We start from the raw sequence: 24,435 nt of genomic DNA on the forward strand, positions 1-24,435 counted from the left end.
ACACCCATGACCTGGTGGCGTCATCCGCACGTAAAGTCACAGCTTTACCTTCCGTGCCTAGACCTAGGATGGACACACCAGCGTCTAGGTTCATTCCGCCCTTTCGTGGCAGAACCTCCAGCAGAGGAGGTACCCGTGCCGATAGTCAACGTGGCAAAAAGAAGAAGGGTTCCAAGTCCTCAAAAGGCAGAGTCTGACTGCCATCTTCTCCAGACAGCAGTGGGAGCCAGGCTCAAGAACTACTGGCAGGCCTGGGAGAACAGGGGTGCAGACGCACAGTCTGTGAAGTTGCTCAGAGAGGGGTACAGGATTCCATTCTTGCGCAAGCCCCCTCTAGCAACAACTCCCATCGACCTCTCTCCCAGGTACAGAGAGGAGGACAAGAGGCTAGCTTTACAGCAAGAGGTGTCTCTCTTGCTACAAAAGGGAGCGGTAGTCATAGTCCGGGACCATCAATCCCCGGGCTTCTACAACCGTCTCTTCTTAGTAGCGAAGAAGACAGGAGGGTGGAGACCGGTGCTGGACGTCAGTGCTCTAAATGTCTTTGTCACCAAGCAGACGTTCACCATGGAGACGACGAAGTCGGTGCTAGCATCGGTCAGGAAGGAAGACTGGATAGTCTCGTTAGACCTAAAGGACGCGTACTTTCACGTCCCCATCCACCCAGATTCCCAACCTTTCCTAAGGTTCGTCTTTGGGAAGGTGGTTTACCAGTTCCAAGTCCTGTGCTTTGGCCTAAGCACGGCACCTCTAGTGTTTACCAAACTGATGAGGAATATTGCCAAATTCCTGCATTTAGCAGACATCAGAGCCTCCCTATATTTGGACGACTGGCTTTTAAGAGCTGCGTCAAGTCGTCGCTGTCTGGAGAATCTCAAATGGACTATGGATCTGACCAAGGAATTGGGTCTCCTGGTCAATATAGAAAAGTCCCAACTCGTCCCATCCCAAACTATAGTCTATCTAGGTATGGAGATTCAGAGTCAAGCTTTTCGGGCTTTTCTGTCGGCCCCCAGAATCAGTCAAGCCCAAGAATGCATCCAGAGCATGCTGAAAAGGAACCGATGTTCAGTCAGACAGTGGATGAGTCTAATAGGGACGCTTTCATCGCTGGACCAGTTCATCGCGTTAGGGAGACTCCACCTCCGACCCCTTCAGTATCACCTAGCTGCTCACTGGAGAAAGGACATGACGCTAGAAGCGGTCTCAGTTCCTATATCCGAAGAGATGAAGTCTGCACTGACTTGGTGGAAGAACAACATTCTTCTCAAGGAAGGTCTACCACTGGCTGTTCAGACCCCCGACCACCTTCTCTTCTCGGACGCATCGGACACGGGCTGGGGTGCGACACTGGACGGTCGGGAATGCTCGGGCACGTGGAATCCGGATCAAAGAGCACTGCACATCAACTGCAAGGAGCTACTGGCAGTTCATCTGGCCTTGAGAAGCTTCAAGTCCCTCCTTCTAGGCAAGGTGGTGGAGGTGAACTCCGACAACACTACAGCCTTGGCGTACATCTCCAAGCAAGGAGGGACTCATTCGATGACGTTGTTCGAGATCGCAAGGGACCTCCTCACCTGGTCAAGAGATCGAAAGATATCGCTTGTAACGAGGTTCATTCAAGGCGACATGAATGTCATGGCAGACCGCCTCAGCCGGAAGGGTCAGATCATCCCTACAGAATGGACCCTTCACAAGAATGTTTGCAACAGACTATGGGCCCTGTGGGGTCAGCCCACCATAGATCTGTTCGCTACCTCGATGACTAAGAGGCTCCCAAATTATTGCTCACCGATTCCGGACCCAGCAGCAGTTCACGTAGATGCCTTTCTTCTGGATTGGTCCCATCTAGACCTTTATGCGTTCCCCCCGTTCAAGATTGTCAACAAGGTACTGCAGAAGTTCGCCTCTCACGAAGGGACAAGGTTGACGTTGGTTGCTCCCCTCTGGCCCGCGAGAGAATGGTTCACCGAGGTACTGCAATGGCTAGTAGACGTTCCCAGGACTCTTCCTCTAAGAGTGGACCTTCTGCGTCAGCCGCATGTAAAGAAGGTACACCCAAGCCTCCACGCTCTTCGTCTGACTGCCTTCAGACTATCGAAAGACTCTCAAGAGCTAGAGGCTTTTCGAAGGAGGCAGCCAGAGCGATTGCCAGAGCAAGGAGGACATCCACTCTCAAGGTCTACCAGTCAAAATGGGAAGTCTTCCGAAGCTGGTGCAAGGCGAATTCAGTATCCTCAACCAGTACCTCTGTAACTCAGATAGCTGACTTCCTTTTACACCTAAGGAAGGTAAGATCCCTTTCAGCTCCTACGATCAAAGGTTACAGAAGCATGTTGGCAGCAGTCTTCCGCCACAGAGGCTTAGATCTTTCCAACAACAAAGATCTACAGGACCTCCTTAAGTCTTTTGAGACCTCGAAGGAGCGTCGGTTGGCCACACCAGGTTGGAACTTAGACGTGGTTTTAAAGTTCCTGATGTCAGCAAGGTTCGAACCGCTTCAATCAGCCTCTTTTAAAGATCTCACTTTGAAGACTCTTTTCCTCGTCTGCTTAGCAACAGCTAAAAGAGTCAGTGAGATACACGCCTTCAGCAGGAACATAGGATTTACATCTGAAACGGCTACATGTTCCTTACAGCTTGGTTTTTTAGCTAAAAACGAACTCCCTTCTCGTCCTTGGCCCAAATCGTTCGAGATTCCAAGTCTGTCCAGTTTGGTTGGAAACGAACAAGAGAGAGTACTATGCCCAGTAAGAGCTCTTAAGTACTATTTAAGACGTACGAAGCCATTACGAGGACAATCAGAAGCTTTATGGTGTTCTATTAAGAAACCTACTTTACCGATGTCGAAGAACGCAGTTTCTTATTACATCAGACTTTTGATTAGAGAAGCCCATTCTCATCTGAATGAGGAAGACCATGCTTTGCTGAAGGTAAGGACACATGAAGTTAGAGCTGTCGCTACTTCAGTGGCCTTCAAACAGAACCGATCTCTGCAGAGTGTAATGGATGCAACCTATTGGAGAAGCAAGTCAGTGTTCGCATCATTTTACCTTAAAGATGTCCAGTCTCTTTACGAGAACTGCTACACCCTGGGACCATTCGTAGCAGCGAGTGCAGTAGTAGGTGAGGGCTCAACCACTACATTCCCATAATCCCATAACCTTTTTTAATCTTTCTCTTGAAATGCTTTTTATTGTTGTTTTTGGGTTGTACGGAAGGCTAAGAAGCCTTTCGCATCCTGGTTGATTTGGCGGGTGGTCAAATTCTTTCTTGAGAAGCGCCTAGATTAGAGGTTGTGATGAGGTCCTTTAGTATGGGTTGCAGCCCTTCATACTTCAGCACCTAGGAGTCGCTCAGCATCCTAAGAGGATCGCGAGGCTCAGTAAGGAAGACGTACTTAAAAAGGCAGAGTAATGGTTCAAGTCGACTTCCTTACCAGGTACTTATTAATTTTATGTCTGTTATTTTGAATAACTGCTAAAATGAAATACGGGATACTTAGCTTCTAATGTTAACATGTATGCTGGTCTCCACCCACCCCCCTGGGTGTGAATCAGCTACATGATCACCGGGTAAGATTAATATTGAAAAATGTTATTTTCCTTAGTAAAATAAATTTTTGAATATACTTACCCGGTGATCATGAATTAAAGGACCCTCCCTTCCTCCCCATAGAGACCCAGTGGACCGAGGAGAAAATTGGTTCTTTGTTGACAAGAAGTACTGGAGTACCTACTCGACAGATGGCGCTGTTGTTGTACACCCCCACCTGTATAGCGATCGCTGGCGTATCCCGCCCGTAGGTTTTTTCTGTCGGGCAGCAGAGCTGCAGCTACATGATCACCGGGTAAGTATATTCAAAAATTTATTTTACTAAGGAAAATAACATTTTTCAATATTTAACTTAGCCGGTGATTATATAAGCTGCAGCTCTGCTGCTCGACAGAAAACTCTACGTAAAAAATCCGCCAGCGATCGCTATGCAGGTAGGGGGTGTACTTCAACAGCGCCATCTGTCGTGCAGGTACTCAGTACTTATTATAAACAAAGAACTCAATTTTCTCTCTGTCGTGCTACCGGCAAGACCTACTAATTCGCTGTTGCTAACTGGATTTGTTTTCACAACTATTTGGTGAAGTACACGTTTCTAGTTTTGAGCTTTCGCTGTGCAGGCTTTCTCTTCAATAAATCCTTGCATTCTTTTTTTGATATCGGATTATTTGTTGATGACTTTGGATAGTTTTTGAATTCCCCTTTGACCAATTCAAAATGGCTGACCCTTCTCAAGTCCCAAAATTCAGGAAGTGTAATGCTAGGGACTGTTCAAGGCGTCTTCCGAAGGCCTCTATCGATCCTCACACCGTTTGTTCCAATTGTCGGGATAAAACCTGTCAATTGGAAGATCGATGTGAGGAATGCGTTGGGCTTTCGGAATTCGATTTTATCGAATTCCAGAAATATACACGCAGGCTAGAGAGAGATAGAGTCAGGAGAAGTTCATCTCGTTCAGTTGATTTTTCCTCTCCTCATGCCCCACAACCTATTCCTTCCCCTGTAGTGGTTGCTCCTAATCCCCCTTCTGGCACTCAGGAACCTTCGATGGCTGATATGATGCGTGCCATCCAAGCTCTGGGTGAGAGAGTTGAGTCCTTGGCTAGTGACCGTAACCAGCTCATGGCGGACGTCAAGGAGCTGAAGTGTAAGAGTGCAGTGGGAAGTGATAAAGTGAGTGATAGTGTTGTGGATAGTGTTGCGCTTGAGGGTTCGTCTGTTCGTGCCTGTCGTCCTCCTAGTCCGGGACCTCTTGCAAGCTCCCAAGTCCAGGGGAGAAGCAATGTCGTACGACCAATGGGTTCGAGAGGCTTTAATCAGCGAACAGACGTTCCCTCCGTGGTTTCGGGCGTATCTACCCAAGATCGCCCCACCCACACAGAGACGAGAGAGCCCATTTATTCCTCGTCTGCGGAAGAGGTTTCTCGTAAGAAACCATGGACCAAGGTCTCACGACCTCTTAAGCGCAAGTCGGTCCCTTCCGCGCAAGTCCAACGGCCCAGTTGTAGCCACTGGGTCAGTTCGGACTCGCTGCAGTCTTCCGATGACTGCTCACCTCCTAAGAGAGGCAAAGCGGTACCGCCTCAGGCAGTTACACCGTCTGTCGCCGCACCTGCTCCTACAGACCCTAAGTGGTCTTTGCTGCAGACCATGCAGTACCAATTAACGTCTCTGATGCAGGACTTTCGTGCAGAGAAGGTTGCTGCTGCACCAACCTCTTGCCTACAACCAACCACGGTTGTGCGTCCTGTGGACGCTGAGGCGACCTTCTTGCGCACTCCAGCTGAGAGAGTCCCGCCACCCATGCGTTCCAGTGTACCCTGCCAGCCGCATGTTGACGTTCAGCGACGCACGGAACCTTCCGTTGACGTTCGCGAGGTACAACAACCGTCAAAGTTGTTTTGTTTTGACGCGGTGCGTCAACCTCCGCAACCCAGTGTGGTTACCTCTGCTCGCCCACATCAGACTAGACAGTCTGGAGTAGACGCTGTGCGTCCCCGCGCTGCTATGGTTGTTGCCAGCTCACAGATTGGGCAACAGTTCCATGACGTTGCGTCTGGTTCAGTCACGCGTGCACCCGTGCGACCGAACTCAGCTGACCAGCCGATACCTACTCCATTGCCGCTTCCTCCTCAATTCTCGGATGATGGACTCTCTGATGATGACGATGCGGCACACGTTGATGAACCACATTCGGACCTTGACGAGCCCAAGTCCACGCAACCCTCTTTGGACTTTAGAAAAGTTCTTGATCTGTTCAAAGAGATGTTTCCGGACCAGTTTGTGTCTGTGGCTCCACGCTCTCCTCCGTCAGAGTTTGCTTTAGGTACGCAGTCATCCTCGCCTGCCTTTACGAGACTCGTCCTCACACGCTCGTCCAAAAGAGCTTTACGAGTTTTAGGAGATTGGATGCAGTCCAAAAAGAGTCTAGGGAAGACAGCCTTTACGTTTCCCCCTGCTAAACTCTCTTCCAGATCGAGCGTCTGGTATGCCACGGGAGAAGTTCTCGGCTTGGGAGTTCCTGCCTCTGCCCAGGGCGACTTCTCAAGTCTTGTAGACTCTCCCCGCAGGCTAGCCATGAGACGCTCTAAGATATGCTGGTCACCTTCGGACCTAGACCATCTGTTGAAAGGAGTATTTAGAGCCTTCGAGGTCTTCAACTTTTTGGACTGGTGTCTGGGAGCTTTGAGCAGGAAGATCTCCCCGACTGAGAAGGAATCTTCCTTGCTCATCATGTCCTGCATGGACAAGGCCATACGTGACGGATCTAGTGAGCTTGCTGCATCGTTCGTATCCGGAGTCCTCAAGAAGCGTGAGAACCTTTGTTCTTTCCTGTCAGCTGGAGTGACACCGTGTCAAAGATCAGAACTTCTGTTTGCTCCTCTCTCTAAGTGCCTTTTTCCAGAGGACTTGATTAAGGAGATTGCTGCTTCTTTGATTCAGAAGGACACCCATGACCTGGTTGCGTCCTCTGCCCGCAAAGCCACCCCTTTGCCTACCTTGTCAAGACCAAGGATGGACACTCCAGCGTCCAGATTTATTCCGCCCTTTCGTGGCAGAGCCTCCAGCAGAGGAGGTGCTCATGCCGAAGGGAGACGTGGGAAGAAGAAAGGAACCAAGTCCTTTAAAGGCAGAGTCTGACTGCCACCTTCTTCAGACAGCAGTGGGAGCCAGACTCAAGAACTTCTGGCAGACCTGGGAGAAGAGAGGCGCAGATGCACAATCTGTGAAGTTGCTCAGAGAGGGGTACAAGATCCCGTTTGTACGAAAACCCCCTCTAGCAACGTCTCCCATCGATCTCTCTCCCAGGTACAGAGAGGAAGACAAGAGACGAGCATTGAAACAGGAGGTGTCTCTCTTGCTAGAAAAGGGAGCGGTAGTCAAAGTCCTGGACCATCAAACCCCGGGCTTCTACAACCGTCTCTTCTTAGTGGTAAAGAAGACAGGAGGGTGGAGGCCGGTGCTAGACGTCAGTGCGCTGAATGTCTTTGTCACAAAGCAGAAGTTCGCCATGGAGACCACAAAGTCCGTTCTAGCAGCGGTCAGAAAGGAAGACTGGATGGTCTCTTTAGACCTAAGGGACGCATACTTTCACGTCCCCATCCACCCAGACTCCCAACCTTTTCTGAGATTCGTTTACGAAAAGGTTGTCTACCAGTTTCAAGCCCTGTGCTTTGGCCTAAGCACAGCTCCTCTTGTGTTTACGAGGCTGATGAGGAATATAGCCAAATTCCTTCATTTAGCGGACATCAGAGCCTCCCTCTATTTGGACGACTGGCTTCTAAGAGCTTCTTCCAGTCGTCGCTGTCTGAAGGATCTAAATTGGACTCTAGATCTGACCAAGGAATTGGGTCTCCTGGTCAATATGGAAAAGTCTCATGTGGTCCCATCCCAAACTATTGTGTATTTAGGGATGGAGATTCACAGTCTAGCTTTTCGGGCTTTTCCGTCGGCCCCCAGAACAAGTCAAGCCCAGTTATGCATCCAGAACATGCTGAAGAAGGAACGATGTTCAGTCAGGCAGTGGATGAGTCTGATAGGGACACTATCATCCCTGGAACAGTTCGTATCGTTAGGAAGACTACACCTCCGTCCTCTTCAATATCACCTAGCTGTTTACTGGAAAAAGGACAAGACGCTAGAAGCGGTCTCGATCCCCATTTCCGAGAAGATGAAGTCTTCCCTGACTTGGTGGAAGGACAGTATCAGCCTCAGAGAGGGTCTGCCCCTGGCTGTTCAGACTCCCAACCACGTTCTCTTCTCGGACGCATCGGACACGGGCTGGGGCGCGACATTAGACGGTCGGGAATGCTCGGGAACTTGGAACTCGAGTCAAAGGACAATGCATATCAACTGCAAGGAGCTACTGGCAGTTCATCTGGCCTTGAAAAGCTTCAAGTCTCTCCTTCAAGGCAAAGTGGTGGAGGTGAACTCGGACAACACCACGGCTTTGGCGTACATCTCCAAGCAAGGAGGGACCCACTCTATCACGTTGTACGAGATCGCAAGGGACCTCCTCACCTGGTCAAAAGATCTAAACATTTCTCTAGTAACGAGGTTCATCCAAGGCAACTTGAATGTCATGGCAGATTGCCTCAGTCGGAAGGGACAAATCATTCCAACAGAATGGACCCTACACAAGGATGTGTGCAAGAGACTGTGGGCCACATGAGGCCAGCCTACCATAGATCTCTTCGCAACCTCGATGACCAAGAGGCTCCCAATATATTGCTCACCAATCCCGGACCCAGCAGCAGTTCATATAGATGCCTTTCTCCTAGATTGGTCACATCTAGACCTATATGCATTCCCCCCGTTCAAGATTGTCAACAAGGTACTGCAGAAGTTCGCCTCTCACGAAGGGACAAGGTTGACGTTAGTTGCTCCCCTCTGGCCCGCGAGAGAATGGTTCACCGAGGTACTTCGATGGCTAGTGGACGTTCCCAGAACTCTTCCTCTAAGGGTGGACCTTCTACGTCAGCCACACGTAAAGAAGGTACACCAAGGCCTCCACGCTCTTCGTCTGACTGCCTTCAGACTATCGAAAGACTCTCGAGAGCTAGAGGCTTTTCGAAGGAGGCAGCCAGGGCGATTGTTAGAGCAAGGAGGACATCCACCCTTAGAGTCTACCAATCGAAGTGGGAAGTCTTCCGAAACTGGTGCAAGTCAGTATCAGTATCCTCGACCAGTACCTCTGTAACTCAAATAGCTGACTTCCTTTTATACCTGAGGAAAGAAAGATCTCTTTCAGCTCCCACTATCAAGGGTTACAGAAGCATGTTGGCATCAGTCTTCCGTCACAGAGGCTTAGATCTTTCCCACAACAAAGATCTACAGGACCTCCTTAAGTCTTTTGAGACCACGAAGGAGCGTCGTTTGGCTACACCTGGTTGGAATTTAGACGTGGTACTAAGATTCCTCATGTCAGAAAGGTTCGAGCCGCTACAATCAGCCTCCTTTAAAGATCTCACTTTAAAGACTCTTTTCCTGGTTTGCTTAGCCACAGCTAAAAGAGTCAGTGAGATTCACGCCTTCAGCAGGAACATCGGATTTTCATCTGAAACGGCTACATGTTCTTTACAACTTGGTTTTCTAGCCAAAAACGAGCTACCTTCTCGTCCCTGGCCGAAATCGTTCGATATTCCAAGCCTATCAAATATGGTTGGAAATGAACTAGAAAGAGTCTTATGCCCTGTAAGAGCTCTTAAGTTCTATTTAAGACGAACTAAACCTTTACGAGGACAGTCAGAAGCTTTATGGTGTTCTGTTAAGAAACCATCTTTGCCTATGTCAAAGAATGCTTTATCCTATTTTATCAGACTGTTAATACGAGAAGCTCATTCCCATCTGAGTGAGGAAGACCAAGCTTTGCTGAAGGTAAGGACACATGAAGTTAGAGCTGTCGCAACTTCAGTGGCCTTTAAACAAAATAGATCTCTGCGAAGTATAATGGACGCAACCTATTGGAGAAGCAAGTCAGTGTTCGCGTCTTTTTATCTTAAAGATGTCCAGTCTCTTTACGAGAACTGCTACACCCTGGGACCATTCGTAGCAGCGAGTGCAGTAGTGGGTGAGGGCTCAACCACTACATTCCCCTAATTCCATAACCTTTTTAATCTTTCTCTTTAAATGTTTTTATTGTTGTTTTTGGGTTGTCCGGAAGGCTAAGAAGCCTTTCGCATCCTGGTTGATTTGGCGGGTGGTCAAATTCTTTTCTTGAGAAGCGCCTAGATTAGAGGTTTTGATGAGGTCCTGTAGTATGGGTTGCAACCCTTCATACTTCAGATCCTAGGGGTCGCTCAGCATCCTAAGAGGATCGCGAGGCTCCGTAAGGAAGACGTACTTAAAAAGGCAGAGTAATTGTTCAAGTCGACTTCCTTACCAGGTACTTATTTATTTTATGTTTGTTATTTTTAAATATAAAACTTACCCGCTGGTTATATAAAAGAGCTGAAGTCCCTGACGCCAGGGCAGAAATTCAAATCTCGCGCTATCGAAGATACGCCAGGTGTACCAACCGCACCCTAGCGGTAGAACAGGTGGAACTACACACCAACTCCAGTTCTTCTCTCTGCCGTCATAGCTGACTGACATATAGAAGTTCGCTCTCGTGTTTTTACTCTCTTGGGAAGTTGTTTGGTGATGTACAACGTTCTTTTTTGAGTTTAAGCTATCGTTGATTAATTTTCCTTGGTTCTTATCTTGAAATCTTTTTGTTTGAGATTTTCTTTATTGCTTTTTCCCTTACTTTTTGCTTGTCGGTCTCTCACGTTAGCTTTAAAAATAGCCGACTCCTCCCCTGCTCAGCGTAGGTGTGTTAGTGAGGGTTGTCGTACACGACTTCCTAAAGGATCTATTGATCCTCATATTATTTGTGTAAAATGTAGGGGTAAATTTTGTTCATTAGATGATAGGTGTAATGAGTGTCTTTCCTTAACTAATGATGATTTTGTTACTTTCGATCGTTATGTTAGGAGATTAGAGAGAGATAGAGTTAGGCGTAGTTCTTCCCGATCTGTGGATAGAACCTTACCTAATTTACCTGTTCCTAATCCTGTTCCTTCCCCTGTGGTGGTAGATCAGGAACCTACTATGTAGGACATGTTTACTGCTATTTTGTCTCTTGGTGAGAAAGTTGAGTCCTTAGCAGCCGATAGAAATACTATCTTTTCCGAGTTAAAGGTATTGAAAAACCGTGAGCCTATCGGAACTGTGGAAAGTGTTTCAGTGTCTGATGTGGTACCGAAGAATCGTGACTCTCTCGGTGTTGTGACAAGTGTTGATAATGTGTTTAGTGTTGCGGAGGGTGCGTCGGCACGATCTTGTCGTTCACCTAGCCTAAGACCTCTTTCGAGCTCTCGAACCCATGGGAGAAGTAATGTCGAACGGCTTAAGGGAACGAGAAGCATCATCAATCGTGCAGACGTCCCCTCGAACGTTCCTGTTGCCGTAGCTCAGGTCGTTCACCCTCATCGTAGGAAAGGTGAGGTTCATGCGTTATCCCCGTCTTCCGATGAAGGGTCGGGGAGTGAGATCTGGCGGCGAGCGTCTAGACCGCTTAAACGAACCCATGTTGATTCACAGCGTCGGGAATCGCCTGTGCGTCCAGGATGTAGTTCGTGGGGTTCACCGGAACGTTTCCGTTCTCCCAGCGCTTGCACTCCGGCCAAACGTTCAGATCACCGTGTTCGTGTGGATATGATTCCTTCCAATTCGGACCTTGTTACTATTCATGCACCTCCTCTTCCATCGGATTGGCTTTCTTCCCCCGAAATGCGTGGTTACGTTGGTGCGAATCTTCCTTCTAGGAGTTCTGTTGATCCGAAATGGTCTGCGCTTTTGTCTATGAAGGAACAACTCTCGTCGTTGATGGATTCTTATCAACCAGGTGTTGGCGTTGTGTCTGGGCGTTCGATGTCAGACCAGTTATCGCACAAACGTTCGATGGTATCTGGTCTTGACGAGTTATCACTTAGACGGTCTCCCAGTCACAGTGTTCAACGCCAGGTTGATTTTGATGAGTCGCGTCAGAGAGTTTTGGTTGACCAGTTTGCGTATTCTGGTCGCGGGGAAGAACATCGGCGTCGACAAGTGGACGAGACGCGGCAACAATTTGAAGTAGTGGATCGCCCGCGGCAACAACTTTTGGACGCGTCGCGTCAAAACATTGGTTTACAGCGTCGACATTCTGACTACTTTGATCGTTCGCAGCAACAGTCCTCGGACTTTACGCGACCTCGCGGCGATCTTCAACAGTTACCTTCTGATTTCAAGCGTTCTTCTGTTCAACAGCAGTCGGATTCTAAGCGGTCTAGGCAGTTGTTGGTTGAGGATGATCGTCTACATGTCCGTGTTTCGCATCAATCTACTTCTACTTCTCCCCATCAAATTGACACAGATGTTGGCCTTGACAGGCAGTCCCATCCAGACGTTGTTCCTTCGGTTCAGGCTGCGGCTGTTGCTGCACTGCCAGAAGACGAACCAGAGGAAAAGTCGGATGAGGATAATCCTATTGAGGAAGTCTCTGAGAATGAGGAGGAGAAGCATTATCAGCATGCTGTGGACCTTCGCAAGTTTATGCTTATTCTGACTGGAATTTTCCCGGATTCTTTTACCCCTGTGGCCCCTCGTTCTCCGCCTTCTGAATTCATCTTAGGTAAAGCTACTAAGGTTCCAGTTTATACCAAGATGGTTCTTTCTCGATCCTCTAAGCGGGCCTTGAAGTTAATGGGTTCTTGGTTGGACTCCAAGAAATCTTTTGGCAAGACGGCCTTTGCCTTTCCTCCCGCTAGGTTAGCCTCTAAATCTAGTGTGTGGTACGAGACTGGTGAAGTGTTGGGCTTGAGTTTTCCTTCTTCTGCACAAGGGGATTTTTCAAGTTTGGTAGATGCTTCTCGTCGCCTTGCCTTAAGGAAGACGAAGATTTGGTGGTCCATTCCAGAGTTCGACCATTTGCTTAAAGGTCTTTTCAGGGCCTTCGAAGTTTTTAATTTTTTGGACTGGGCTTTGGGGGCTTTGAGTAAGAGGGTCTCTGATATGACGGAAACGGACACTAGTGGTTTGGTTCATTTGATGTCCTGCTTGGACAAAGGTGTGAGGGATGGCTCCAACGAACTTGCTGCCTTGTTTACAGCTGGAATTCTCAAGAAAAGGGCCACGATGTGCTCTTTCCTCTCCGCAGGAGTGTCTCCCTATCAGAAAACGGGCCTTCTTTTCGCACCTTTGTCTAATTCCTTATTTCCTCAGGAATTGGTAGGCGAGGTGGCTACTGCTCTCACTCAGAAGGCCACTCATGACTTAGTTACTCATTCGACTAGGAAAGTTTTGCCTCCGTCATTCTCCTCTCGTAAACCTAAGGAATCTTCTTCTGGGTTTCGACCTCAGTCCTTTCGTGGGAAGCCCTCTGGAAGAGGCTCTTTTAAACCAGAAGGAAGGAAGCCTAGAGGCAGAGGGGGCAAGTCCGGCCGAGGTAAAGTCTGACTGCTCTCTCCTTCAGACAGCAGTGGGGGCCAGGTTGACTCACTTTTGGGAGGCTTGGGAGAGGAATGGAGCGGACCCCTGGTCCGTCCAGGTGTTAAAGGAAGGCTACAAGATCCCCTTCCTGACCAATCCTCCTTTAGTCACAGATCCAGTGGATCTTTCGCCCAAATACAGAGAGGGTCCCAAGAAGCAAGCCATGCTTCTACAGACGTCTCTTTTATTAGAGAAACAAGCAATAGAGGAAGTGCAGGATGTTACGTCTCCGGGGTTTTACAACCGCCTTTTTCTAGTACCCAAGAGTTCCGGGGGGTGGAGACCGGTTCTGGACGTAAGTGTGCTAAATGGTTACGTCCAGAACTCGACGTTCATTATGGAGACTCAGAAAACAGTTCTGGCAGCTGTGAGGAAGGACGATTGGATGGTCTCTTTAGATCTTCAGGATGCCTATTTCCACCTTCCGATTCATCCCAGCTGCAGACGTTATCTGAGGTTCATGGACGGAAACAAGGTCTTCCAGTTCAGGGCTCTTTGTTTCGGACTCTGCACGGCTCCTCTATTGTTCACCAAGATCATGCTGAACGTGGCAAGCATGCTGCATTCGAGGGGAATCAGGGCCTCTCTGTATCTGGACGATTGGCTGATAAGAGCCTCCTCAGCCGATTGTTGTTTGAAGGACCTCAAGATGACTTTGGATCTCTCCAGAGAACTGGGTCTCCTGGTGAGCTCGGAAAAATCACAACTCATTCCATCCCAGGAGATTCTTTATTTGGGGATGGAGATTCACAGTCGGAGTTTTCGGGCTTTTCCGTCGTCGGTGAGAATCCAAGCAGCCCTCCTAAAAGTCCAAACGTTCCTGAAGAGAGATCTTTGCTCCGTCAGAGATTGGATGAGTCTTCTGGGGACTCTCTCGTCGTTAGAGAAGTTCGTGACCCTGGGGAAGTTGTACTTGCGTCCTCTTCAGTTTCATCTCAACCGCCATTGGAAGAAAGGGGACAGCCTCGACAGGGATTGCATTCCCATTTCGACTTCCATCAAGTCTCATCTTCAATGGTGGAACAACGAGCCCAGACTGAAAGAAGGCTTGTCTTTACTTCAGAGGAACCCAGACCTCGTGTTGTGTTGCGACGCCTCCAATTCGGGGTGGGGAGCCACTCTAGAGAAGCAGGAACTTTCGGGGACTTGGACGGTGGAGCAAACCTCTCTCCACATCAATCAAAAAGAGCTTTTAGCTATTCATCTAGCTCTCATCGGCTTCGAAAAGCAGATCAGGGGCAAGGTGGTCCAAGTCAATTCGGACAGCACGACAGCTCTGGCCTATATTGTGAAACAAGGCGGGACCCACTCTTGGCCTCTGTTCGAGATTGCAAGACTGCTCCTCATCTGGGCGGAGGAAAGGAAGGTGACTCTTTTGACGCGGTTCATCCAGGGGGTCAACAATGTGAGCGCAGACAGACTCAGCAGGAAAGGTCAGGTTCTCTCCACAGAATGGATTCTGCACCCGGACATCTGCAAGAGTCTGTGGCGGTTATGGGGTCGACCTCTCGTGGATCTCTTTGCCACCGCGAAGACCAAACGGCTTGAGTGTTACTGCTCTCCGGTTCCAGACCCCGAAGCTTTACACATAGATGCTTTTCTGATGAACTGGTCACACATGGAGGTTTATGCTTTCCCTCCGTTCAAGATCCTTTACAAAGTGATTCAGAAGTTCATTTCACACGAGGAGACCAGAATGACACTGATAGCTCCGTTCTGGCCGTCAAGGAGCTGGTTTCCAGAGGTACTGGAATGGATGGTGGATGTCCCGAGAAGCCTTCCCATGAGACCCGATCTTCTCAGACAACCTCACTTGGCCCGAAATCATCAAAACCTCCGAGCTCTACGTCTGACTGCCTTCAGACTATCGAAAAACTCGCTAGAGCTAGAGGATTTTCGAAGAAGGCAGCCAAGGCAATTGCAAGGGCAAGAAGGTCTTCAACCATCAAGGTGTATCAGTCCAAGTGGGAGTTGTTCAGGGAATGGTGTAGAACTAACGCGATTTCCTCTTCCAGTACATCCCTTTCCCAAATAGCAGATTTTTTCTTGGACCTTAAAGTTAAGCATAACTTCTCGTCATCTACTATTAAAGGTTACAGGAGTATGTTGGCGACGGTTTTTCGACACAGGAACCTAGACCTTTCTAATAATAAAGATCTACGAGATTTACTTAGGTCTTTTGATACGACCAAGAAGATTCAAACAGCTCCCATCGCCTGGAATTTGGATGTTGTCCTTAAATTTCTCATGAGTGACAGATTTGAGCCTTTACACTCGGCTTCATTTAAGGACTTAACCTTGAAAACCCTTTTTCTAGTTACCCTCGCCACTGCGAAAAGAGTTAGTGAAGTTCACGCTTTAAGCAAGAACATTGGTTTTCGGAATGGGAAAGCCATTTGTTCTTTGCAACTGGGGTTCCTGGCCAAGAACGAAAACCCTTCTCGACCATGGCCCAAATCCTTCGAGATTTCTAACCTTTCTGATTTGGCTGGCGGTGAATTGGAAAGGGTTCTCTGTCCAGTTAGAGCTCTACGGTTTTATGTGGACAGAACTAAGAATCTGAGAGGTAACTCAGACGCTCTGTGGTGTGCAGTCCGGAAACCCTCGATGCCCATGTCTAAGAATGCCTTGTCTTTTTTCGTTAGATTGTTGATTCGAGAAGCTCATGCTCAGTGTGATGAGTCGGATCAGAGGCTCCTCAAAGTCAAGACACATGAAGTCAGAGCGGTAGCGACTTCAGTGGCCTTTAAACAGAACCGTTCTCTGCAAAGTCTGATGGATACAACATTTTGGAGAAGTAAGTCTGTTTTTGCATCCCATTATTTGAAGAATGTTCAGACTCGCTATGAGGACTTTTTTACGTTGGGCCCTTTTATAGCGGCTAATGCGATAGTAGGTGAATGATCTACCACTACATTCCCTTTTTTCCTAATACCCCTTTTCTATCTCTTGGAACTCGTATGTTATGGTTGTTTGTGGAGATTGGGCGTCAGTTTTCCGCAATCTTTGATTTGGCTAGGTGGTCAATTTGTTCCTTGAGTGCACCCGGAACAAGGGTATTGGTTGAGGTTCTGTCATGTTATAGGTGTTTGTACCGTTTGACAGCTCCTAGAGATTTTCAGCCCGACTGGATTACTGGATCTCTTAAGGATAGCGGACGAAATGAGGCAGAGTATCATTGCTGTCAGCTTCCTTATCAGGTGAGAACTGCTTAAGTTTATTGTATGTAACCCTTAAGTGAATTTTCTATATGTAGCTGTCTCTGACCCGCCACCAAGGGGTGTCAATCAGCTCTTTTATATAACCAGCGGGTAAGTTTTATATTTAAAAATGATATTTTCATAATAAAATAAATTTTTGAATATACTTACCCGCTGGTTATATAAATTTAACACCCACCCTCCTCCCCTCTAGAGACTACCTATGGTATGGCTATGAGGCATGGAAGAACTGGAGTTGGTGTGTAGTTCCACCTGTTCTACCGCTAGGGTGCGGTTGGTACACCTGGCGTATCTTCGATAGCGCGAGATTTGAATTTCTGCCCTGGCGTCAGGGACTTCAGCTCTTTTATATAACCAGCGGGTAAGTATATTCAAAAATTTATTTTATTATGAAAATATCATTTTGATAACTGCTAAAATGAAATAAAAAATCCTTAGCTCATAATAATGTAAACATTTATTGCTGGTCTCTACCCACCCCCCTGGGTGTGAATCAGCTTATATAATCACCGGCTAAGTTAAATATTGAAAAATGTTATTTTGATAATAAAATAAATTTTTGAATATACTTACCCGGTGATTATATATTAAAGGACCCTCCCTTCCTCCCCAATAGAGACGCAGTGGACCGAGGAGAAAATTGAGTTCTTTGTTTACAATGAGTACTGAGTACCTGCACGACAGATGGCGCTGTTGAAGTACACCCCCTACCTGCATAGCGATCGCTGGCGGATTTTGAACGTAGAGTTTTCTGTCGAGCAGCAGAGCTGCAGCTTATATAATCACCGGGTAAGTATATTCAAAAATTTATTTTATTATCAAAATAACATTTTAAAAATTAATTCTAAATCACCCATGATTGACTGAAGAGAGAATATGCTTTGAATTTTTTGTGATTATTTTGCATTTGTGTTTCAGTCGTGGTGCTGTTGAACACGTTCCTGTTAAGAGATCCATCCAACCTAATTCTGCAGATTCAAGACCATCACGATCACCAACAAAGATTCGTCCTCATGAAGAAAACTCATCTACAAAGAGTGACAGTGCTAATGACAAGTCATCTTTCTTATTACTTGGTCAGGTATATATTTGATACATTCGTTATTGGCATTAATTCTATGGAAAGTAATGATGGGTAATTGTTTCCCATGTGTTGTTATGTTTTGAATGTAGGTTTTTAAACCCAAAATTATATTACAGCATATCACTTGAACTCTTATGGAGTTGGTGGAAGGTTGTTGCAAGCAGTGAAAAGTTTCTACAAAGGTAGTAAAGCATGTGTTTAGGATAGGAAATGAAGTGAGTGATTGGTTTCTGGTGAAATTGGGGCTGAGACAGGGATATGTGATGTCTCCGTGGTTGTTTAACTTGTATGTTGATGGAGTGGTGAGAGAGGTGAATGCTTGAGTGCTTGGACAAGGATTGAAACTGGTAGACGAGAATGACTATGAATGGGAGGTAAATCCGTTGTTGTTTGTGGATGATACTGTACTGGTTGCGGATGGAGAAGAGAAGCTTGGCCGATTAGTGACAGAATTTGGAAGGGTGTGTGAAAGAAGGAAGTTGAGAGTTAATGTGGGTAAGAGTAGGGTTATGAGATGTACCAGAAGGGAAGGTGGTGCGAGGTTGAATGTCATGTTGAATTGAGAGTTACTTGAGGAGGTGGATCAGTTTAGGCACTTGGGGTCAGGTTGTTGCCGCAAATGGTGGAATGGAAGCAGATGTATGTCAGAGAGTGAATGAAGGTTGCAAAGTGTTGGGGGCAGTTAAGGGAGTAGTAAACAATAGAGGGTCGAGCATGAATGTAAAGAGAGTTCTGTATGAGAAAGTGATTGTACCAACTGTGATGTATGGATCGGAGTTATGGGGAATGAAAGTGATGGAGAGACAGAAATTGAATGTGATTGAGATGAAATGCCTAAGGATTATGGCTAGTGTATCTCGAGTAGATAGAGTTAGGAACGAAGTAGTGAGGGTGAGAACGGGCGTAAGAAATGAGTTAGCAGCTAGAGTGGATATGAATGTGTTGAGGTGGTTTGGCCATGTTGAGAGAATGGAAAATGGGGATCTGCTAAAGAAGGTGATGAATGCAAGAGTTGATGGGAGAAGTACAAGAGGAAGGCCAAGGTTTGGGTGGTTTGATGGAGTGAAGGAAGCTCTGGGTGATAGGAGGATAGATGTGAGAGAGGCAAGAGAGCGTGCTAGAAATAGGAATGAATGGCGAGCGATTGTGACGCAGTTCTGGTAGGCCCAGATGCTTCCTCCGGTGCCTTGGTTGACCGGGGAGGTAGCAGCAGTTGGGAATTTAGCGTTATGAAGCTTCATCTGTGGTGGATAACGGGGGAGGGTGGGCTGTGGCACCCTAGCAGTACCAGCCGAACTCGGTTGAGTCCCTTGTCAGGCTGGGAGGAACGTAGAGAGGAGAGGTCCCCTTTTTTGTTTCATTTGTTTGATGTTGGCTACCCCCCAAAATTGGGGGAAATGCCTTGGTATATGTGTATGTATATATATATATATATATATATATATATATATATATATATATATATATATATATATATATATATATATATATACATAAATATATATATATATATATATTATTCATCAAAATTACCCAGAATAGAGTTTAAATGGACTTTTGAAGGTTTTGACTCAAATAGGGCTGAGAAAATCTTTTGTAACTAAATTTAATGCTTTTCAGAAATTAGAATACGCTTCTTTTTTTGGGCCCGGCCATGTCGTCCTGATGGAGGGTTCCTTTAGGTAGCCTTTCTAAGGGATATTTGCTACAGTGATACTCCCAGAGAAATAAACCGAAGGTCTCCAGGATTTTAACTCCTGGCGCGAGTATCCAACCCAGGATATCGCTAGGGATCAGGGACGTAGTATTTAGATACGACACATAGCAATCTTCACCCCAAATAGATTTAACTCTTTGATGTAAGGGGGAAGAGTGGCGAAAGAAAGGAGGTGCCGTTCTAGGTACCCTGGTGGACCTCCTATCCATACTACTACCGGCCGCCATTCCTTTTACTTGTAGCGTTAAGCTAGGTGTTCTCCCAAAGTGTTCCCGGTGTTTTGTTGCAAGTTTATCTGAATTTATCATGCAATTCTTTCCTGTGTATAATTTTAGGCTCCCTTCTCACAGTTAAATTTGTATAATTCAAGTGTGTTTGGTTGAGCGTTGCCATGACTGGAGGCAGCCATTTTACGACCGCTGTTGCCGAATATCATTAAATGTTATTTAGTTAATAAGGCGACAATTCCCGGTATTTAGCTATAATATCAGCTAGTTAGGCAAATTATACAAGTGAAGATCGTGCATACATAAGAATTATTATTCCTCTTCCGATTATGTAACTTTATTTTTCATATTGGGCGGGAGCCCCGGCCATACCAACCTTGCCATGAAAACCCGGCGGTACCAACATGTCCGTGGTTCCTTCCAGAGCTAGGCTAGCCACGCTTATATATACGTTAGTAAAGTAACTTCCCACGTTTAGCTTCCCCCTATCGTTTAATATTAATTCAGGTGAAGACTCACTTCCTCTGGAATTACGAATAATGTTCGATATTATCTTTTAGAGAAAAGAAACTAAACCCTTCCTCCCTCCCTTAGTACCGTCTTTCCTCATTGCCGTCGAGCAGAACTCCGGCTTTGGGTTAGATAGTAACTAAACACCGGCTTTCTTCATTGCCGTCAAAGTATTCCGGCTTTGGGATAGATGGTAATTAACTCAGGGTGCCCTAGTCTTGCCGCCAATGATGTCGGCAGGAAGCCGCACTTCCCCAGTCCACTGTCGGAGGTAGACGGCATACCTGCCACCACCTCTCCTCCGGTGAACTATAAGACTCTTTCCCTCTCCCCTTCTGTCACAATATTCTTTCGCCGGTATTCTGACAGTCATCCTAGCATGCCAAGTTGTCTGCGTTGCCGGCCGGGACTTTACCGGCGGCAGTTAACCCAGCCGCCTCAACCACATTCCTCCTTATGTCCTTCCTTCACTTGAAATGAATGTCACAGGGGGAAGATTGAGCCGGCCCTGACAGCTGCCGGTGGGAAACGCAACATACTTTTGAGAAGTCTTCAGCCTTCTATTGGTCTACTACCCACAATTACTGTCGTCGGCAGTACAGCCGGCGGCAGGCCTTTTGTGGATGGATGGAAGCTAGAATCAGAAAGATTCTTACCCCTTCCATTAGAACTCTCATTCTGGCAAGGAGATAGTAGGTGGCATGATAGTCCTCCTACATTTCCAATTGTTGTGCTAAACTATAATAATAGGAAACTCTCCTTCCCTAATGCTTTCTCTCTCTATATCAGTTAGTGCCGCCAAGTACTAACCTAACCCCGGTAGTACACCGGCTGAACTACAGTATACAAAAAAAGCAGTAGAACAATTAATTTCTAACATACTCAGTGTTCCCTTTCACAGTCTATTATTGGGACCACAATATAATGTTGAGGTTGAAGTATTCCCTCAACACCTAGATGAATCCTTTGATCATCGGGACCCTAATAAATCACCAATCAGTATTAATATACTACAGGTGGATAAGTGAGTATAAACACTTATTAACCCTAACTCTAAGTTCTAGAGTTTCTTCCACCCTGTATTCTCCCTAATAGGGAATCTAAAATATTACTACTGACAGAGGTCGGCAATTGCCTGGGAGAGGAAACACAGATATGGGTCTTTCCTATTTCCTTTCCAACTTACTATCCTAAGCTACCATTTACAATAGTGATTACTATTGCAAATAAAATTATGCATTTATATCAATGATATAAAATCCCCATACTCATTTAACCATTTTCCTTTACAGGAGGAGTCAATGGTGAAGTGTGCAGCTATATTCTGCAACCACAAACGTAGGAACTTTTGTGGGCATACGATGTGCAGGTCTCATGCCCCCTGCTGTATCGTATCCGGATCCCTGAGGTATTGGAACCCGAAGGGTTGCTCTACCTGCTCAACCCTGCTGACCAACGGCTTCGGAGAAGCCATCCCAGTCACTGTGGAGACTAGGGACACAGCAAGGGAAACCCTTCGTAAGTGGGTAAGAGGGTTCTAAAAGAACTCTCTGGGACCTTACCTACCTAATGAATCTTTAACGTGCCATCTGTTCCCTAAGGCGCTAGCAGATGCAGTAGTGCCCCTGGAACAGTTCCAGCCTCTTCTCATACAGCTCAAGATTGACGCGGACATCCATAAGACACTAGAAGGCATGGACATCCACCAAGAATGGATGTCAGAAGTGTCCACCGACATAGAACAGGACCTACTGCAAGAAGGCCCTGAAGAAGACGTGGTTTTACCATGCACGGAGGAAGAAGGATCTGTTTCGACGGTAACTGAGGACCCCCAGTTTGCCGTGACGGCATTTCAACCTATGCCGTCAACCTCTTCAACCCCAACTCCTCAACCAACTACACAGGTCGACAAGAGCGAAGCACTCTTCACATCAATCCAGCAGATGTTGGAATTGTTCTGGAAGGAACAAGAAGAGATGAAACAATCTATCCAGCAGAATAAGAAACAGATACAGGAAAGGGATTGTCCTGGAACTTCCAGGGGCTCTATTAAGCCTCTTAGAGTATCAGACCTCCCTCACTGCTCCGAAACCAAACCGCTTGAGGTATGCGGAGCACATGCCCATGATGAATGGGAAACTATTTGTTTCAGAGAAGTTTGGGGGCCAAACTGTTTGAAGATCTTGAGCTCTGGCCCAGCTTTTCAGCCTACCCAGACTGTTACATGAGACTGCGGGATGAACTTGCGTCCTGTGAGGAAACGGTACCGAAGGAAGTCATTGTTTTCGAACATGACAAGACACAAGCTATCCTTGTAAAGTCCTTGAAAGGAGCTGGTTACACCAACTCATAAGTCTCAGCACTGAGCAAGAGGCATCCCATCTTTGTTGCTCCTTCCTCTATCTTTTTCCTCTTCGGAGAAAGCTCTAGAATTTGTCATTAAGGCAATCGAAGAGGGCAAACCCTGCCCATCTCTAGAGGAATGTAAACCATTCTCTCTAGCAGTACCTACCTGCGAGGAGAAGTGGAAAGACGTCTATCCAACCTTCTTCGTCTCGAAATTGGATCCAGAGATAGCAGGCAAGCAGTTCAATGAGAACCTCCTGAAGTTGCCAGACTATCTTCTTAGGAGAGAACAGGAGACAAAAGAGAGACTAGCAGTCTCCCTTTCTCATCAGAACTGCCTGGAAATGTGCGCAGACCTACATAACGCCCCAGAAATGTTTCTTTTCCTGGCTAAGTCTCACATGGGTACCCTTGTGAAGGACTTATATGCTTTCATCAAGTCAAGAAGGACCTGTAGAAAGCACGTGTTTGCCTCGGCAACCGTGAAACACAAACCCAGGAAACTGATTTCATCATGTAGCTGGGGCAAGGACCTTTTCCCACAGGAAGCGGTCCGAGAAGTCATAGCCAAAGCAGCCATGGAAAATAGGAACCTTCTCCAAAAGTGGGGCATGACATCTAAGAGGAAAGCTTCCTCAGACGGAGGTCCCCAACCTAAGAGCAAACAGGCAAGGAGACCACATAAACCTGTGCAACTTCCGGCCATGACCATGGCCACGGTGCCTCAACTGGTAGCACAGCCCCAAACCACCTTCCAGATGGTCCCTCAACAGCTGGTAGCCCAGTCGCCAGCAATTAATCTTGGCTTTGAGAGACAGTCGACAACCTTTCGTCCTTATAAAGGAAAAGGACAAAGAAGAGGCTCCTCCGGAAACCCCGCACGGGGCAGATGAGGATGCGGTTACGGACACAAGTCCTCAGGACCCCCAAGCACTGAGGGATTCCAGGTAGGAGGCAGATTATACCACTTTCGGGATCGCTGGACCTTCGATTCCTGGGCCCACAGCCTAATCACGAATGGACCCGGGTGGAGGTGGAACAGAACTCCACCCCGTTTTCCAGAATTCTTCCAACACTCCACGCCCTTGTTAGAAGAATATACCTCATTACGTAGCCCCTTATACGAACCCTTAAGCAGAAGCAGTAGACGCCGTGTCCCTCGACTGGAACAGGTGGAATCGCATTTACCTGTTTCCACCAACCAATCTCTTGATAAGAGTCCTCGACAACAGCAGTAGTGGCCCCCAAATGGCCCAAAATCAATTGGTTCCCTCTAGTTCTAGAGTTAAAACTGAAGCTATTTCCTCTGCCAAATCCAGTTTTATCCCAACTGGTCCAGAAGTCGACTGTCTACACTTCATCCTCGAGAACCAACAACCTACGTCTCATGATATTCTCGCCCTAGCAGCGAACTAAAAGTTTGGAATCTCAAAGGATAAAGTTGACTTCAAGTTCGACTAGGAGACAATATGAGTCATCTTGGAAGAAATGGGTGTCCTTTGTAAAAACAAGGAATCCAACAGAAATATCGATAGATTTCTGTCTCGCTTTCTTCATACACCTACACGAACAAGGCCTGGCTTCCACCACGATTACCGAGTGTAATTCAGCCCTGACTAGACCACTTCTGTACGCTTTTGAGGTGGACCTCACTAGTGAAATCTTCAATAAGATCCCAAAAGCATGAACTAGACTCAAGCCGGCAACCCCTCCAAAACCCATCACGTGGTCTTTGGACAAAGTCTTGCACTATGCTTCGAACCTAAATAATGATGATTGTACTCTAAAGGATCTAACACAGAAAGTCATCTTTCTGTTTGCAATAGCCTCAGGGGCTAGAGTTAATGAAATAGTGGCCTTATCCAGAGACGAAGGCCATATTCAGTTCCTAGACGCAGGAGAACTGAACATTTTTCCTGATCCTACCTTTCTTGCCAAGAATGAGCTACCCACTAAGAGGTGGGGTCCTTGGAGAATCTGCCCACGGAAGGAAGATGTCTCTCTATGCCCAGTAGAATGTTTAAAGGTCTATCTTCGAAGAACTTCAGACTTCAATGGGGACAGCTCTTCAGAGGCGAAACTTCAGGATCAAACCTATCCTTAAGACAACTGAGAGCGAAGCTCACTTACTTTATTCGCAGAGCGGATCCTGACAGCACACCCGCAGGTCACGATCCAAGAAAAGTTGCTTCTTCATTGGATTTCTTTCAACACATGGACTTTGAGAGACTCTGCTCATATACTGGGTGGAAATCATCCAGA

General features: G+C 46.9%; 1 protein-coding gene across 1 annotated transcript in view; it reads left to right on the forward strand.

Moving 5' to 3' along the window:
* Positions 1–24,435, forward strand: part of LOC137629517 (WD repeat-containing protein 91) — a 146,760-nt gene that overhangs the window by 71,880 nt on the left and 50,445 nt on the right. The window contains exon 8 of the mRNA XM_068360896.1: positions 17,208–17,370. Coding sequence (XP_068216997.1) covers positions 17,208–17,370 — 163 coding nt within the window. The remainder of the gene's footprint in view (positions 1–17,207; positions 17,371–24,435) is intronic.

This window comes from Palaemon carinicauda, chromosome 37, assembly GCF_036898095.1.
Source record: "Palaemon carinicauda isolate YSFRI2023 chromosome 37, ASM3689809v2, whole genome shotgun sequence".
NCBI lineage: Eukaryota > Metazoa > Arthropoda > Malacostraca > Decapoda > Palaemonidae > Palaemon > Palaemon carinicauda.